Consider the following 15,810-nt stretch of genomic DNA (forward strand, 5'->3'; position numbering starts at 1 on the left):
GCCAGAGCCCTAGCCAGGTTTCATGCAGAAAACGAAGAGCAGAGAAACCTGCGGAGACTGGCTGAACATCACACTACGCAGTTTTGGTATGCACAGCTGAGGGTACATTTTCCCTGTCTTGTGAATACATAAACAGGTATGTCATTTCCACATTCTTCTTCGAGGCAACAAAACACAGCGCAAGAAGCAAATTTATTTGCCAGGTAATTTCAGCAGCTCTATTTTTGATCTCATTAAACATAGCACATGGTACCAATCTAAGTTACTGCTTTTTCATAAAAGAATAAAAAAATAATTTAAAAAGGAGCCAACATAGTAAAGTGTATGGTTTAAGTATTCTGTATTACTCCAGAAAAGATTATTGCCTTTCCCTAATAAGTAAGGTGCATCACACCCAAAAGAAGATCATACACAATGTTCTCTGAAGAACTAGTCTATTAAAACATGTATACTAATTCTGAGGCTTCCAGTAAAAGTCAGACTTCATTAAAGCTCCACGTAACAGCAAAAGTCTAACAGAAGACACCAAGCACAGCACTAAGAATTCTCTTGCCTATCAGTTCCAAGAAAGATTGCAAATAGTCCATTCATTAAGCCTTCTCTAAGTAATACAGATTTATACCATATAAAAATTTAATTGATGGGAAAACGTAGAGCTGTCCACTTTTGTTTTTAAAATATCTTTTACAGAAAAGTTTGGTGCTTACTTCTGAAGTCCTGTATTGTTAAAGAGGTTCAGCATGGGCAAAACAACCTCCACTTACTGCATCAATGCCCTAAAAGTTTAACAGTGAGTAAGCATCCTAATAGAAAAAAAAGGGGAAGTCTTTCTGTTATCTATAGCTACACTTGCAATTTGTTAATAGCTGTTGGGAGAGTTGGCATTTGAATTCTTCCCCAAGAATTAGAAAGAAACATTTAATCTCACTTTTGTTTATGCAAAATACAAATACAGTTTCTAGTAAAACCAATCTGAATTTAACTAGTAACCTGTGGCATAAAGGTACAATACCTGCCATTATGTTAGACAAACAGAGCCACATCATTTTGTTTCACAAGGACTATGCCAGCATGGCTGCCAATATGATGCATTAAACACAAAGTAGATTAGAAATTAAGCTAAAAAGAGCAACCGTTCAAACTCTAAAAAGAGGTAATTTAAAATCATTTTAAGCATGAATGCTGTTCAAACACGCTTTGTGCTGTCATTGTTAACTTAAAATACCAAAACATTTTGTAACATTTTAAAATTAAGAGCTACTGCTTTTTCAATTTAATGTAACAGTTAAACTCTTTCTTCCCCAGGAAAATTGGTATATTTAAGACAGCGGTAATAATGTGCTAAATTCTTGCTTTTGGGCAATAACACAGTAATTACGGTAAAAAAGTGCCTTGAAACTTGTCATTGCTTGAGTACAAATGCCCAAGGCAATGCTAAACTAACACAGCTTCATTCTGATCCAGTTTTCTTAAACTGTGAATTATGCTCTTACATATTTTAATACATGTTGGAACAAAGCCATTCAACTCTGCAACTTTGCATTCTTCCTTGAGCAGATGATGAGACAAACACATGAGCCTGGGGACAGGGTGTATAAATGAATCATAACAGGTATACGCTTAATTAAAGAGCGCTGCTGTCACTTTTTCCGGATAAAATTCATACAGCCCTCATCCGAGTCAAGTATGAATCAGGGTCCCCACGCCAATGTAAAGAAACACATGGTACTTTAGCACAGAGCAGCTGAAAGAGCCATATCAAACTGCTTCTGACGAGGTCTATTATTTGAACTAACTTGTGACAAGCACACCAAGAGAAGAGGCCAAGGAAACAACAGTCATTCTTAAAAGATTAAGCTTTGCGACCTGCATATGCCAATGTCTTACTTGTTTATGTTGCTGCCTTCCTTCAGGCGTTCTCCTGCAGCTCCCGTTTTGGACACTCTCTCGCTCCCAGCCAAATCCACCAGGCTGACCTTGCTGACCTTCTCTCCAGAATTCTACACAGATGGGACATGGAAGAACAACAGCTAAGAAACACCGGCACAAAGTGCTAACATGTCTGACACTGGCAGCATGGAACACTGTTCTTCATAATAATGTAGGTTAAAGTATCAAATTCAAGATATGAGAGAAGAAGGAATTGTCAGAGTTTTTATAGCTCTTTAAGAGTCATTCATGTATTTTATAGTAAAGGGCTGAAGCAGTAATGAACCAGAACCAGCAGTGTGGTAACATCAATAACCTTACTGGTAGAGTAGGCCATTAAAACATATCAACTTCAGCAACAGTTAAGACTTAAGACAGGTTTCATGATGGGAATATAATCTTAAAAAGTGATCCAACTGTTTGCTTTATCTGGTGTGCTTCTTCACTCTTCCAGGGTTCTCTCAATCTTACGGTCTTGCCAATATTACTTTGATTACTGGACCCCATGGCATTAAAGGTAGAAGCACAGCTAAACAGATAATGTATGTGGAAGAGGAAGGAAGAAGAATTCACCAGAACTTCATAAATTAATCAACAGAAATACATACACCAGAATGCAGGTCATAAAGTGTCTGAGTCACTATAATATTGAATACAGCATGAGAGCGGCTGCTTTCTTCATTCATGTTGGTTGCAGCAACTGTTCGTGATTTGTTTCCCTCCGACATCAGTGACTCAATATCCTAGAGCAAAAAGAGTAAAAAATGATGCTAGGATAAAAGCAAGTATTGTGCTTGCTGAACAAAATCCCCATCTAGATGGAAGGGTGTGTATGTGTAGGAGAGAAGAAGAAGGTAGAAGTAATGAGAAAATTCTTTGCACATTTTGAGATGTATTGGTACAGAGGGTATGTAATTCCACAGAATGACGTTAAATCACATCCCTGTTTTAAGTACTGGGCTTAAAAGCCCAGCAACTACGTTCAATGCACCTTCTCCTTATCTGCTGCTGAAGTATGCTGGCAACATCCACATTACAAATCATATTGTTTAATGCCAGTAATCAGGCCAGCACAGATCTACTTACACAAGTGAACGCAATGCATCTCTTTACTGAATTGCACTAATACTATCTTCACTTAATTGGCTCGAAGGGTTACCTCACTTGGAGCCTGTACCTTCCCCACATATGTGAAAACAAAGATGACTATGCCGAGTCTCTATATGTACTTGCTGAGTCTTCCAAGAGAGTTTCATAAGAGTCATCAGCCAAAAACTAGGCATGAACAAAATTTCCGAGCATTTTAACAAAGGTGAGCTTTCAAAGTACGCAATTCACCATAAAAGCTGCAAAAGCAGTTTAACTCCATAATATGCACAGATGCTTCAGAAAAATAAAAATCCCCATAAAAAGCAAAATGGTTCCCACATATTACACAAAGAATGAACTTTTTTTTTTTAAAAACAACATTTTCAAATCAGCTTCCTCATAAAAAGAAAGGCCTACGCAATTCATACAACTGCACCGCTTTAATTATTTCCATTGTAGCTATAGTAGTTCATTGGCTTCTACAATACTGATTTATTTGAATGTGTTTTGCTAACTGAAGCGGGCTCAGATGCCGTCATGATTTAAATTATGAATTATATAAGCCACGTTGTAGCTCCTCATGAAATATACCGGTATAAAATAAGAGGTCGTATTCAACAACAAAATCAAAGGAATTCATGCTCTAAGACTAATATTCATATTTTGGAAGCCTCACATTTCCTGTGTCAAGGAAACATTGTGTTCTTGGTATATACTATATGCATTGAAAACTGCAAAATAAAGAGATACCACTATTATATTTTTAAACCAACGTAAAGGCAAATCCAATGCTTTTACATGAAATAAATACTCCTGCAGCATTAGAGAAGATCTTTGCAATTGCCAGAGACCATAAACACTCAAGAATCAAAATGTTCGGACAGACACCAGTTTATCTCTTATAAGATTCCTATTGCTTATGTACACAGGTGTTATTTATAAACTTGCCATTGGTTTAGATTTACCTCGAAGTTCGTAACAGCCAGCTGAGACAGGCCATCTACGTACGGTCCCAACACTTTGTGCTCTCGAACCTTAAGGGACTGCCGACTCCTGTGGAATAAAATAGACTTTATGCACAGCCCACTAGTGTGAACTTTATTGAAAAATAAAAATTATAGTATGAAATTATAAGAATCTTCTATATAGCAGAAGTCAATTTACGTCTTTTAATTGTAACAGGAGGAAAAAAGTCTTCCAAAATTGTTTTTAACTCAAATCAACAATAAAGACTCAAATTAATCTAACCAGTTTTAATCTATATACATGAATTATTTTTAATGCATCCTCCCACCCCAGTATTTGTGGAGGGAACAAAACTTGAAATGCCTTATTTGGCAGACAGAATGCTGACAAAAAAGGAAAAACAAAAATCCTCCCCCCTCTCCCCAGCAATTTGCTAAAGCATCAATTCTTCTTGCATTTTCCACACTTCATTGACATACATCAAGTAAGTCTCTAATCTACCTTTAAACTGACTTGCATACTTCTTCGCCTAGCGCAATTATGTTCAAGAATCAAAATATATACCACATATCAATGCTCAGCTGAAACAAACCTATCAAACTACCTCTTGTCTAGTCATCTCCAAGCCAGAGAGCCTAACCAGTACTTTTGTGTAGACAAAACGGAAGAAAGAGTGCCATGAGTATATTCTGAGGTGTTACCCTTCCACATTCAAGAAGTTCAACGTCTAAACCAGGAGAACTAAGTTGTAAATAAGCTTCACACTCCTCCTAGTTGATGAAAATTCATACCTGAATATGGTCTGGATCATACGGCAAAAATACCCCAGAATTTACTTGTACATAGTCTTGCTTTCTGGTGGTAAACTACTTCATACAGTATTTGTTTGCATCATTATGATGGTATCCTAATATTTAAATTGATCCACGCCAGTTACTACTTCATATACAAGCTTTACATGGATATTCTCTTCCTTCTGGTGTTTGGTATCTAATCCTTTCTAAGGAAGTCGTATAAACGTACATTCTGAAAAAAACCTTCTCAAGGACTTCCAAAAGCGATCTCTACTTTTATAGTTTCAGACAAAAATAAGGAAGGCTGTGGGGGAGAGTGAAGCTACTCACCCTTTTGGGTCAAGCAGATCTCTGACTTTCTCATTGTAGATTTCCATATAGGACACTTCGACTTTAAAAGTATGAGATTCATTTTCTTCCACAGCAATTCTCTGAAATAAAGCACAACAGAGCCGTGGGATCAGACCCAGCTGCTCTGCATTGCCCATCATTGAAAAGGATTTTCCTGAACCTAAAGGAAAAAAGGAGAAGAAAATGGTTTAGAATGTAGTTTCTGAGCTACTAATTTGTTCATGAAGCACATATTCTAACTCTCTTTTTATTCTTCCAGAAGCTCATACCAGAACAACATGACATGCTATTCCAGACAGATAGTTTGTTCTTTGGACCTCAGGGTACAGGTAAACAAAAGAGAAATTATCTTCAAGGTTTCTTTCAGCAGGGCCGTTACTTGGGACCCCTTTGAACACATTCAAACACAAAAGACTGAATAAGCCTTCAGTATGAACTACTCTTTTTAGGCTTTGAAAGCGGCCCCAACAGGTAGCAACTAGGAACATATTTACAGAGCTGCTGTAAGAACTTCACATTTAGCACTGGCTGTGCTATAAGTTTGACATTTAACATTACGATATTTCAAAATACAATTTTAAAATATTATCTAGCTTAATATTTATGTTTTGTTCTTCCCACTTTCCATGTGCACAAAAAGCGTTCTCCTCTTCAGCACAGGAGACTCACCTGTCTGTCCATAGGCAAAAATACAAGCGTTATATCCCTGAAAGGCCTTTTCAAGAATTCCTTCTCCAAGGCACTTGAACACCACTTCTTGACCTAGAAAATAATTATTTTTACATTTATTTTAAACTGAGTGAGAGACTAAAATTTACTGGAAACAAGAAAAAAGTTTGCAAATTATTTTTTACTATTGAGTGCACTGATGAACAAACAAATGATTTCATGTACAACTGAGTGACAAGTTCAAAACTGTTGCCTGAACTAGTGTAACAGCTGCCTCTGTGTTTAAATATATTGCTGATTTTCCTGTGAAGGGAGCAGTTCTTCGAAAGGTGTCATATAAGTTGAATGCTTAGAAAATAACATAAATAATACAAAATTTAGACATCTAAGTGTAAATTTTGCAATTAATATACATGCTTTAATCACAAACTATACCCAAGAGTTCTGTAACAGAATTGCAATGAAACCCATTAGTGAACTAGGATATTAGAGGTACAACAAATATCATGCTAGAAATAATAGTAGTTGTTCTCTTGGGAACTGGCCTCAAGTTTCACTGTAAGCTATTATGATTCACCCCGTGGCAAGGTGACGCTGGAACCAAGATAAAAGCATTCCGACGACATTCAGGCAGGAAATGCATATTAGGAGGCTGCGAGACTTCAACAGAGCTGTTTGAGGATATATTCTGGCAAATCCATAGTTTGAAACATCAGCTGCAGAATTTCATAGTCTGAAAATTGTCTCCCTGTGCCATGCAGAATTTAGACACGCTTCAATCTTTTAGATGTAGAAGATGAAACTGGGCATAGTGGTTGGGGTTTTTTTAATAGGAAAGCCCAGAATTTGTACACCACAAAGAGGGTCAATGGGTTGTCTGCTTTGAGTTCTGATCAGAGAATTACACCAGCTGTGTGTACGCCCAAAACAAGCAGAGCTGAGCTAAGGACAGCATTTATACACCTTCTGGTGTTTGGTTTTAAACTTGCATTTGCTGCCTGGTGAGTTTCAACAGCTGTGATCAGCTGCATCTCTCATTTAGGTAAGTTAGTTTCAGCAGTGGTCAGTTACAAGAAATTATTTTGTACAGCGCATGCAATAGTGACTTCCATAGTTCTCAAAATAGAACATACTGGCATTAAAAAAAAAAATCTAGCTATACATTTATACACTGCATGAGAATATTTACACTCTATGATCCTTGAGTAATTGGTAGCCCAGAAAATTCCTGCAGAACAACCTGTGGAATGATTGTGGAATGGTTTACAGGCATGTAAATAGGACTGAAAAGTACCACATTACTTTTATTTTCCTTTAACTTTAACCTCACTTCTCTTCTGCTGTAAAGGAAGAACTAGTGCAGCAATGCCCTATCAAATGGTCTTTGTGTATCTTTCCAGTTGAACTTCTAAAATGCCAAAGTGGTACTGCTCCTTGGATTAACACAGTTCAGAAATGTTGAATACAGGAATTAAAACCAGAGGAGAACCTGCTGTACTCTGGAATAACGCCATCTCCTTCCCCATGCACATTCATTCAATTCTCATTCGACTTATGATCATTTGGTCATTTTACAATATCTATGCTGAGAGCGCACTGTTCAACAACATGGAAATAGCTATAGAGAACGTTAAACTACTAAAGAATGAATGAAGAAAATTTATCAGCGGAAGATTTTAATAAGAACGTAAAATACACAAAAATTTGCTTTCCAACTGGCTGCTGAGGGCCCATTTTGAAGTTACCAAGTATCAAAGAGGCAGAGAGCCACTTACTATCTTGCTGAGCAAGAACGCAAAATCAAGCGAAGACTGAAGCTGAGTATAATTATTAAGAGAAAAAAAGCATATATATTCCACAATGATTGTGAGTGGAGAATAAAACCATTTGTCAGAAAAGGAAAAAACTTTTATTACCCACTTCTGACCAGCAATAAAACAGTAACCTCCTCCATGTTTCCCAAGAAAAAACAGATACCAAAATCTTATAAAAGAGTGCACAGTCATGATAGCCGTAAGATGACCTACAGAACCTCTTACTGCTAAATACCAGGAAAGGAACCCAGTTTGAATCTCACAGACAAGGCTGGATTTTTTTTTCAGAAGAGATTTAATTTTCAAACGGCCAACACTAAAACTGAAAGTCAGAGACTGATACGTAATTCTAAAATGATAGTTTTATTACAGAGTTAAGAGCTCAGCAATACAAACATAGACAAATGGGTCATTGAAGAGTGATGTTTATACTAACCAGTCAAATTATCATGGGAGAAAATAAAATTTGTTTTTAAGTGCACTCACAGAAAAGAACACAAGATATTAAACTTCAATTATGGGTATTTCATTCATTTGCTAATGTAGTACACTGTTGAGGGCAGCAGCATATCAACCATGAGATTTTGATATTTTTCATTAAGCAATCTTACCGCTTCCCCCATGAATTTTATTAGTGGGTTTGCAAACTGATTACAAAATCTGTATTGCAGAGAATTATGTCTACGTGCACGTACAGTCAAAAGAAGTAATGCAGTTCCATTGTCTACACTACCACATTTTTGTTTTGCTAAATAAACCTATACAGCCTGCAATTAATACTTTTGCGTTATTTACAGGACTTTTCTTCCACAGACACCTAGTAGTCAAAGAGGTAAGCAGGGGTTTTAACTCGATTCTAACTTAATTTACAGAAAAAGGGAGAAATACAGAAAAAAAAATTATTTAGTTAACAGAAAGATTACCCCTACACTGACCTTTATTGTCTTTAAGACAGGGATTCCCAATCTTCCAGCTGGCTAAGACCATATAGCCTCTTACAGAGGCAACTAAAGGCCAGACACTGAAACACCCGTCCCCTCTCCCATCTCCTGCTCAGAACACGGGCAAGCCTTAGGTGACTGATGGACATGCAGTCAGTCAATCTGGGGAAAGCATACCCAAGGCTGTCAGGGAGCCCAGGATGAGTGTACGAGCTGCTAATTCTTACAGGCTAGGATCTCCTGTCTCCTTCGAGGAAAAGGGAGCAAAGTCTGGTAAATTTTTCTTGCAGACCACAGTCTAAATAATCTTGTTTCCTCTACTTCAAGGAGCAAGACTATTAACCTGGAATCACGCAATGAGAAAGATTATCAGACAATGTTGCTGGATGCTCTATAACTCTAGTTACTGTGCACATGGCAGCATCCCTAATGCTGCAAGGTGGGAAACCCTGTTAACCCAGTGTTAGGGATGCTCGGCTAATCAAAACCTGAGAAACACTGGTGGATGCCCACTTGGTTCTGAAGAAACCGAGTACTGGAAAGCAACGTCAAGACAATATGAAAACCTTTTCCACTCTCACTGGACAGCTGTAACTGTCTTCATAGCTTCAAGACATTATCTGTGCATTTCGACAAGCGCAACTGCAAGCCTGATGCCAACAGCAGAAACATCTAAGATGAAATGAATAACTCTCAACTCCTCAGAAGGCCACTTCCAGCAGGAGACTAACCCAAGAACCTTTCCATCAGCATTTAGGACTGAATATTTTCACATGTTCAGCACTCTGAAATGCTCTGACATTCTTCCATAAACACATAAACCGAGATAATAAACATTTCTTTTTTAGCAATAACCATACTAAAGATATTGAAGATTTCAGCATTAAGAATGGTATCTGTGACTTACTTGAAAGATGAAGGAAACCCATCCTCCTCTCAGATTTACATTTTTAACCTACATATATTCCTGGAACTTTCAAATGCCATGCTTCTGCTATTACCATGCATCAAGGGTGTTCAGTATGGCACTTTGAGGCTAAAGAGTTTTTTCACATGTTCTCTACCTACTGAAATGGCTGGGTATTTCAATGGCAAAAATATAAAACAAAGTAAAGGTAGCAAAGTGTTGCAGTGCACATGTTAATAGTAGCTATTAAATTATTAACAATTCTAAAATAAAACCTTCACATTATCTACCCACAGAGCTGCATGTGAAAATCTTAGTTGGAATCTCTGAGCCAGCATAAATTATTAGAACATTTGCATTCTGAAAATATGTAAGATAATAAAAAGTCCCTGAAAATAGAAAGATAAATACATACCCTGACATGCAAGAATACATCATTTTCAGAATGAGATATTTAAGTATTCTCTCTTACATCTCTATGCTCTTTCCCCTTCTCTTCCTCCAAATCATTCCTTTATGGTTTCTGAAGCCCCAGTCAGGAGACCCTGTTTGACAGTGTTCCTAGGGAAACCTACACGTTGCAGAGGAACCCTAGAATCTGTTCTCACAATCTGCAAAATGAAGCTATTTACAAATAAAGTTTAAACATTCTCTAGTTTGCTGAGCTGGTGACAGCAGACAGAAGAGAAGAGAGGGGAGGAAGAAGGGCCACACCCTTTCCAACAAAAGCCCCTTTTAAAAAGGCAGTTAACAGTTACTGTCTTTCCTAAGGTCTGCTCATTTAGTGACAAACACATTCAAGATGTACTGCAACAAAAATTAGTTTCAGTGCCTGGTTTTTAGATGTCTGGTATTTCTAGGTCACAACAACTTGTCAATCTGAAATAGGGATAATTGTCTCATATTAGCACAGATTCATTCACCTAGGTCATGACTGCAACGCTGTGACACAGCACTGCCGTTCCTGAAACCCCCTCACTTACACGGCAAAAATAGCTAGAACCAAATAACAACTTGTTACGTACAACACTGAAAAAGTCAAGTCTCTTTACGGTTTAATCTCTAACCCAGAAGATTTTAATAAGCAAGTCTTGAGAGCAATAAATTGCAGTTGGTTCCGTGATCTAATAGTTAAAATAAAACTTGATCTGCGGAGAATTATTAAAAGCTCTGCTAGACAACAGTTTCAAAAGAATCTCTCTAAAATTGGAAAAAAGATGCCTATGGTTCACCTTAACAAGAACCTAAAGGCACAACAGCTAGCATCATCTAACTACTGCAGCCTAACACTACAGTATTGACAAAGTACTGGAGTCTTTAATGTTCAAAGCTTTAATCCACCAAAAGGTCTCGAGTGCTTCAAATTAGATGCCGCAACACCTACATTTTAAGTGCCTGACCCGTACAGTGCTAAAATCATACTGAATAACCAAGTTTCCCCAAAAATGTAGAGGTCAGGTGTCAGCTGTGTGACACAAAATTAACTCCTACATACTACGTAGAGTGTCCTCTAAAAAAAAAAGTAGTCAAGGGAACAGTAAGACAGGGATAGGCTTCTCTCACGTAACAGCTTAAATGGGTAGGCCTGAACTACAAACAGACAGACACTCTACCGTCCGCTCAGATCTTACAACTTACAATCTTTCACAAGGGTAGAAGTGTACCGTTCTTTAAGCCACTTGCCTGGTTTGTTTCCTTTTAAAACAGCTGCTGGAAGAGCAGTAGTCAGCATATATATATTTCATATAAAATTATAGCTCAGCCCAAAGTCAGGCGTTTAGCCTCTCAGGACAACGCAGCCTGCAGAAACACAGATCTGAAATTTCAGGCCAAATGTGATGCAGCTTAGGGAGTTTAAGAAGAATCCACGGTCAAGTCAAGACAGCGTGGGGTCCTTGGAATGGACCTGCCGAAGTGCTACTGTAGTTATTTATACCATCTCTTGAATCCTTCCCAAACTGAACGGTTTCTTTTCTTCCTTTTAAAAATCCACTTCATTGCAGACTTCAATAGGCTCTTACTGTTGTCTAGGCTTGTAAAAAGAATTCTTTGTTCTCGTCTCTGAGAATTTCTCAGCGTCCTCCCCTTCACCAAAATGCCGAGCTGTTATTTGTGTCTGTGAGCTTTTCAAGGCAAGCAGGTGTGTCCTTATCCGTGAACTGACTCTTGACCCATTCAAGTCAAGAAACAAATGGTAATAAGAAGCTGTTTTGCATACTCTCAAAATACCTCTTCTATAGCCTACCAGGCAAAGCTCATCCCTTTTCCAGATGAAGGCAAACTCATTCTTCTGTCCTATAACCAAATTCCCCTCCCTCCTCAAAAATCTATGTCATTGACCCATTTTTTGGTTTTTTTTTTGGGGGGGGGGTTGTTTTTCTTTTTTTTTTTCATTTCAGGTAAGAGGCTTATATACTCACCAAATGCCCAACTATGTCTTTCAGAATTGAATAATCAGAAAAAAGGCCCAGGAGCTAGCATGTGATGATCAGCACAAACCCAGAGGTTTGCAACAGTTCCTTGCTTGGAACAATGTAGCCACAAATTGCTCAGAAACACACAGCCTCAGTACACACTCCTCTACCTGCTAATTGGCTGAATTAAAACAAAAAATACTTTTAACATAAACACTTCATTTTCAGTCTTAAAAGCAATTCAGAGGGGGTTCTGCACCTTGCAATCTCCAAACTGGGATATCAAGTTGTTAAAGAGTCTCCATCTCTTGCAGTATCTGAAACCAAAGCACCACTTCCACAAAGGTCTTGTGAAAGAGCTTATTCCTCTTCTGTGCTCCAGACTCCCTGCTGTCTTCATGAGAGATACAGTCCTACAAGGACAGCTGCAAAGATGCCCTCTCTAGATGTTTTTCCTCACATGAAAATAATCTTCACTACTTATGTTAGTGATAATGCTGGATCATTTTAGAATTTAGAACCTAATTTCCACTTCACTGGAAAAAAAATTGCTAAAAAAGCAATTCTGCTATCAACAGCCTACTTCTGTACCATAATCATGGGGCGGGGAGATAGTTTAGCGCTTTGTGCATAGGGAGTTACTGAAATGTAAGTTAGAACCTAAATGCACAGCATTAGGTCTTCACAGCAACAACACCCATGTTTTCAAATGCTGGAAAGAGAAGGTAACTTTTAAACTGGAGTAAGATCCCTTGTACTACCTGAATATGAGTTCAGAAAGAAAATTAGTACATACAAAATAAGCCTTAACTTCTGCCAAAAAAAGATTAAGATACACTAAACCCATTCTGTGAGATAAGAGAAAAAGATGGCTAATCCCATTTCAGGGTCAGCCCTGTTCCCCCACAGCCTGAGACTTGTTACCCATGCAATTAAGTTTATTCAAACAAGAATCTTGTTCTTGTGCAAACAATATTAATAAGTGCCCCTAATCATGTGTGATAGCTTTAAGGATCCTGTAACAAAGGTGCATTTCCAGGAGAGCATGAACTTTGGTTTTGTTGACATTAAAAAAAATAAAAACATGGAAGAGTTATCCACGTAAGTCAACACAGAATTCAAACACGTTGTCTGTAGTGCACACCATTCTGTGGGTTTTCCTATGTCCCACGTGTCAATTGACAAAATCTTTAATATAGTATGATATACACAACAATAGATCTATTCAATATAATGCATGATGAGCATTGTTTTGGTTTTGCACAGAGAACGATGACCAATAGGGTAGCCTAGTACTTGAGAATCTCTTGTTAAACCTTCCACTGTCACATCTTCCACTGTATTTCTGTGATGCAGATAAAAGGGTTTTTCAAGTAATTAAATTTCTCTCACATACCTTTTTTTATTTCAAGAATTTTACTTAAGCTTGAAGCTCATACATTACTTACATTTACAAGCACTCTGGCCTTAGCTTTCAAGCTTTATATGTGTTTCCTTTTAATTGTGCAACTAATCACTGATCTTGCCAATGACATTAAACTTACGCATCCACATAGAATTAGTTTGGGCAGGGAGTATTTAATGCATCTGTGCCTAGGTTCCAGATCAGCACCCCTTCAGTAGTCCAGCACCTAACCAAGACATTACAGCTTAGCTCAAAAACTCAGCCTGTCACGTGGCTTGTTTGGAGTCTTAAGCTTGTTAATTCTGTAACAGTCTCTGGTACGATCTCTGGACATAGACAACCTGTATATTTGCAAGGTGCCTAGAACAACGGGGGTTTGTTCCATGGGGCAAAGGAGTTATTAAAAACCCCAACCAAAACCAGTTATCATATTTTTTTGTTTAGTACAGTAATTTAGGTCAAGCTGTGAAGACAACGTAGGGCACCTTAATACTACAAATATATAAAAACTGAAATCTTGCCATTTTGGCATTTGTTTTGTTGGCTTTAAAACAAGAAACACTACTGTAGTACAGCATAGTATCAGTTCATGCACAAGCAAGTGAACAAGCCAACAACCCAGTAACTTAGGCCTGAAACAGATTTTTTTTTTAACTTTTATTTTGATATTCTGCCAAATCCATTATATTCTAGAACACGAGGGCTAGAAGTCAAGTTAACTTCAAGACCATACAAAAAAAAAAATCAGTGAAAGCATTGGGGTTTTATATATGCAAGTCTTGAAGCACACATTCTTATCATATTTCTGAAAAAACACAAGGATTTGGTTGTTTGTTTTTTTTTCCAGGCAGGAACATTATCTGGAATGGGCAAAAAAGCCACCTTATAGCTTTCTGGCTAGTAAGAAAACGCAAGAGATGCGGGCGGCAGCTTTCTAGAGTCTGGTCTGACAAGAGGTTCATCTACATACTTCAGTTCTCAGATAAGAATTATTCAATGACAACTTCTGAAAGAGGCTAGAGAAATCTAGTTTTGACTCAAATTAAAGATAAATAGATGTAGAATCCCACTGAATTCACCTGGAGATGGGTTAAACTGAGACAGAATCAAGTTTAACTGGTTAGGGGTGTTCCTCTGGTTCACCTCTTCTCTACAAGTGGGTTAGCACCATGGTGCACCCAATAGGTGCAGCTCCCACCTGCACACTCGAGGCATATGGGGCCAAGATCTGCGTGCATAGCATCACCTCCTTCCTTCAAAAGGAAACGGAGGCGTGCAGGCACAAAAGGAGGTGCTGTGCGCTCCAATGGCTCTACCAGCCTGAACTAATAACACTGCGCAGTGCACCTGCACAGTGCAAACACAGTTACTGAAAGATGAACCGACGCAGAACTTTTTTCCTGAAGAAACCTATCTTTGCTCAGGCAAGTAAGAAATACAGCGGAATCTATGATCAAGTGCAACCTCTAAGATTTGGGACTTGATACCAGAGGCTACAGCAGTCAGAGATATATTTTAACACAAGTATATGACAGTTCATTTATTAGACCACTGATCTCAAACTTGGAGCTAATTAATCCTATCAACCTTCAAGATTTCCTATGGGCCACAAAACTTCATAATATGAATATCTAAACTGGATGCTATTTTTTTTTTTTCCTTCTTTCCGTGAACCACAGCCTTGAAATCCCAGTGTTCACAGCTGTCTCTATCAAAACAAGTCCTCTTATAAAGTACAAATATGCTAATACACAAATCCAGTTATGGGAAAATTAACTACTGGGATTACAATCTTGCCTGGATTATCCAGCTTTCGGGAGGAAGGAGTCACAAAGCTGATCACTCAAATACATCAGGGATCTCAACAATCAGACTATGAATGACTTGAAAGACCTGAAATGACCACACCATCTGAGGAGAACATGCTTTACGCCTCTTCCGTGCACAGGACCACAGAGCATTGAAAACACACACGTTAATCACTAGCATTAGTCAGAAGTAATTTCTGATGCAGAACTGAAATTTCGTTTTAAGTGGCAGAAACAATCCTCACAAAAGGCTCTTCCAGGGGATAAAAAAAGAACACTATAGCTTAGGTGTAAAAGCATTCCTCCTGAACAGTGCACTAGGCACCTTAAAACTTGCATTCCTTCTAAACTGAGGCACTAGCACTCAGATGACTCAATCCCTGTAAAAATGAGAAGTCTGCTTCTGTGAAGCCACTTGAGCATCATGGTACAAAATGCAAAAACACTCCACATAACAACAGCCCAAGGTCTCATATGTTCTCAAATTACTTACACTCTCAAATATATGGAAAATAGTTTACCTGCATATTTTGTGGTGTTTGATTCATCCATGGACCAGAAGCAGTGATCAAAGGCAAACACCTGTAGAAGCACATAAAAAGACAAATTAGGAACGCTGGCTACAAAACCTTTTTCTTAAAGCAGTACAAATCCATGACTGTTTCACTGCAGTTAGGCTCTACTGTTTCTATGGATCCTAAATCAGAACTGTAAAAAGGCATC

At 38.1% G+C, this 15,810-nt stretch overlaps 1 protein-coding gene across 1 annotated transcript in view; it reads right to left on the reverse strand.

The window, feature by feature from the left end:
* KIF13A (kinesin family member 13A) overlaps positions 1 to 15,810 on the reverse strand; it is a 116,751-nt gene that overhangs the window by 47,403 nt on the left and 53,538 nt on the right. The window contains exons 3-8 of the mRNA XM_009326501.1: positions 15,609 to 15,669; positions 5,799 to 5,891; positions 5,109 to 5,289; positions 3,984 to 4,071; positions 2,538 to 2,672; positions 1,888 to 2,000 (exon numbers count right to left, since the gene is read on the reverse strand). Coding sequence (XP_009324776.1) covers positions 1,888 to 2,000; positions 2,538 to 2,672; positions 3,984 to 4,071; positions 5,109 to 5,289; positions 5,799 to 5,891; positions 15,609 to 15,669 — 671 coding nt within the window. The remainder of the gene's footprint in view (positions 1 to 1,887; positions 2,001 to 2,537; positions 2,673 to 3,983; positions 4,072 to 5,108; positions 5,290 to 5,798; positions 5,892 to 15,608; positions 15,670 to 15,810) is intronic.

Source organism: Pygoscelis adeliae, unplaced genomic scaffold (genome assembly GCF_000699105.1).
Source record: "Pygoscelis adeliae isolate BGI_AS28 unplaced genomic scaffold, ASM69910v1 Scaffold186, whole genome shotgun sequence".
Classification (NCBI taxonomy): domain Eukaryota; kingdom Metazoa; phylum Chordata; class Aves; order Sphenisciformes; family Spheniscidae; genus Pygoscelis; species Pygoscelis adeliae.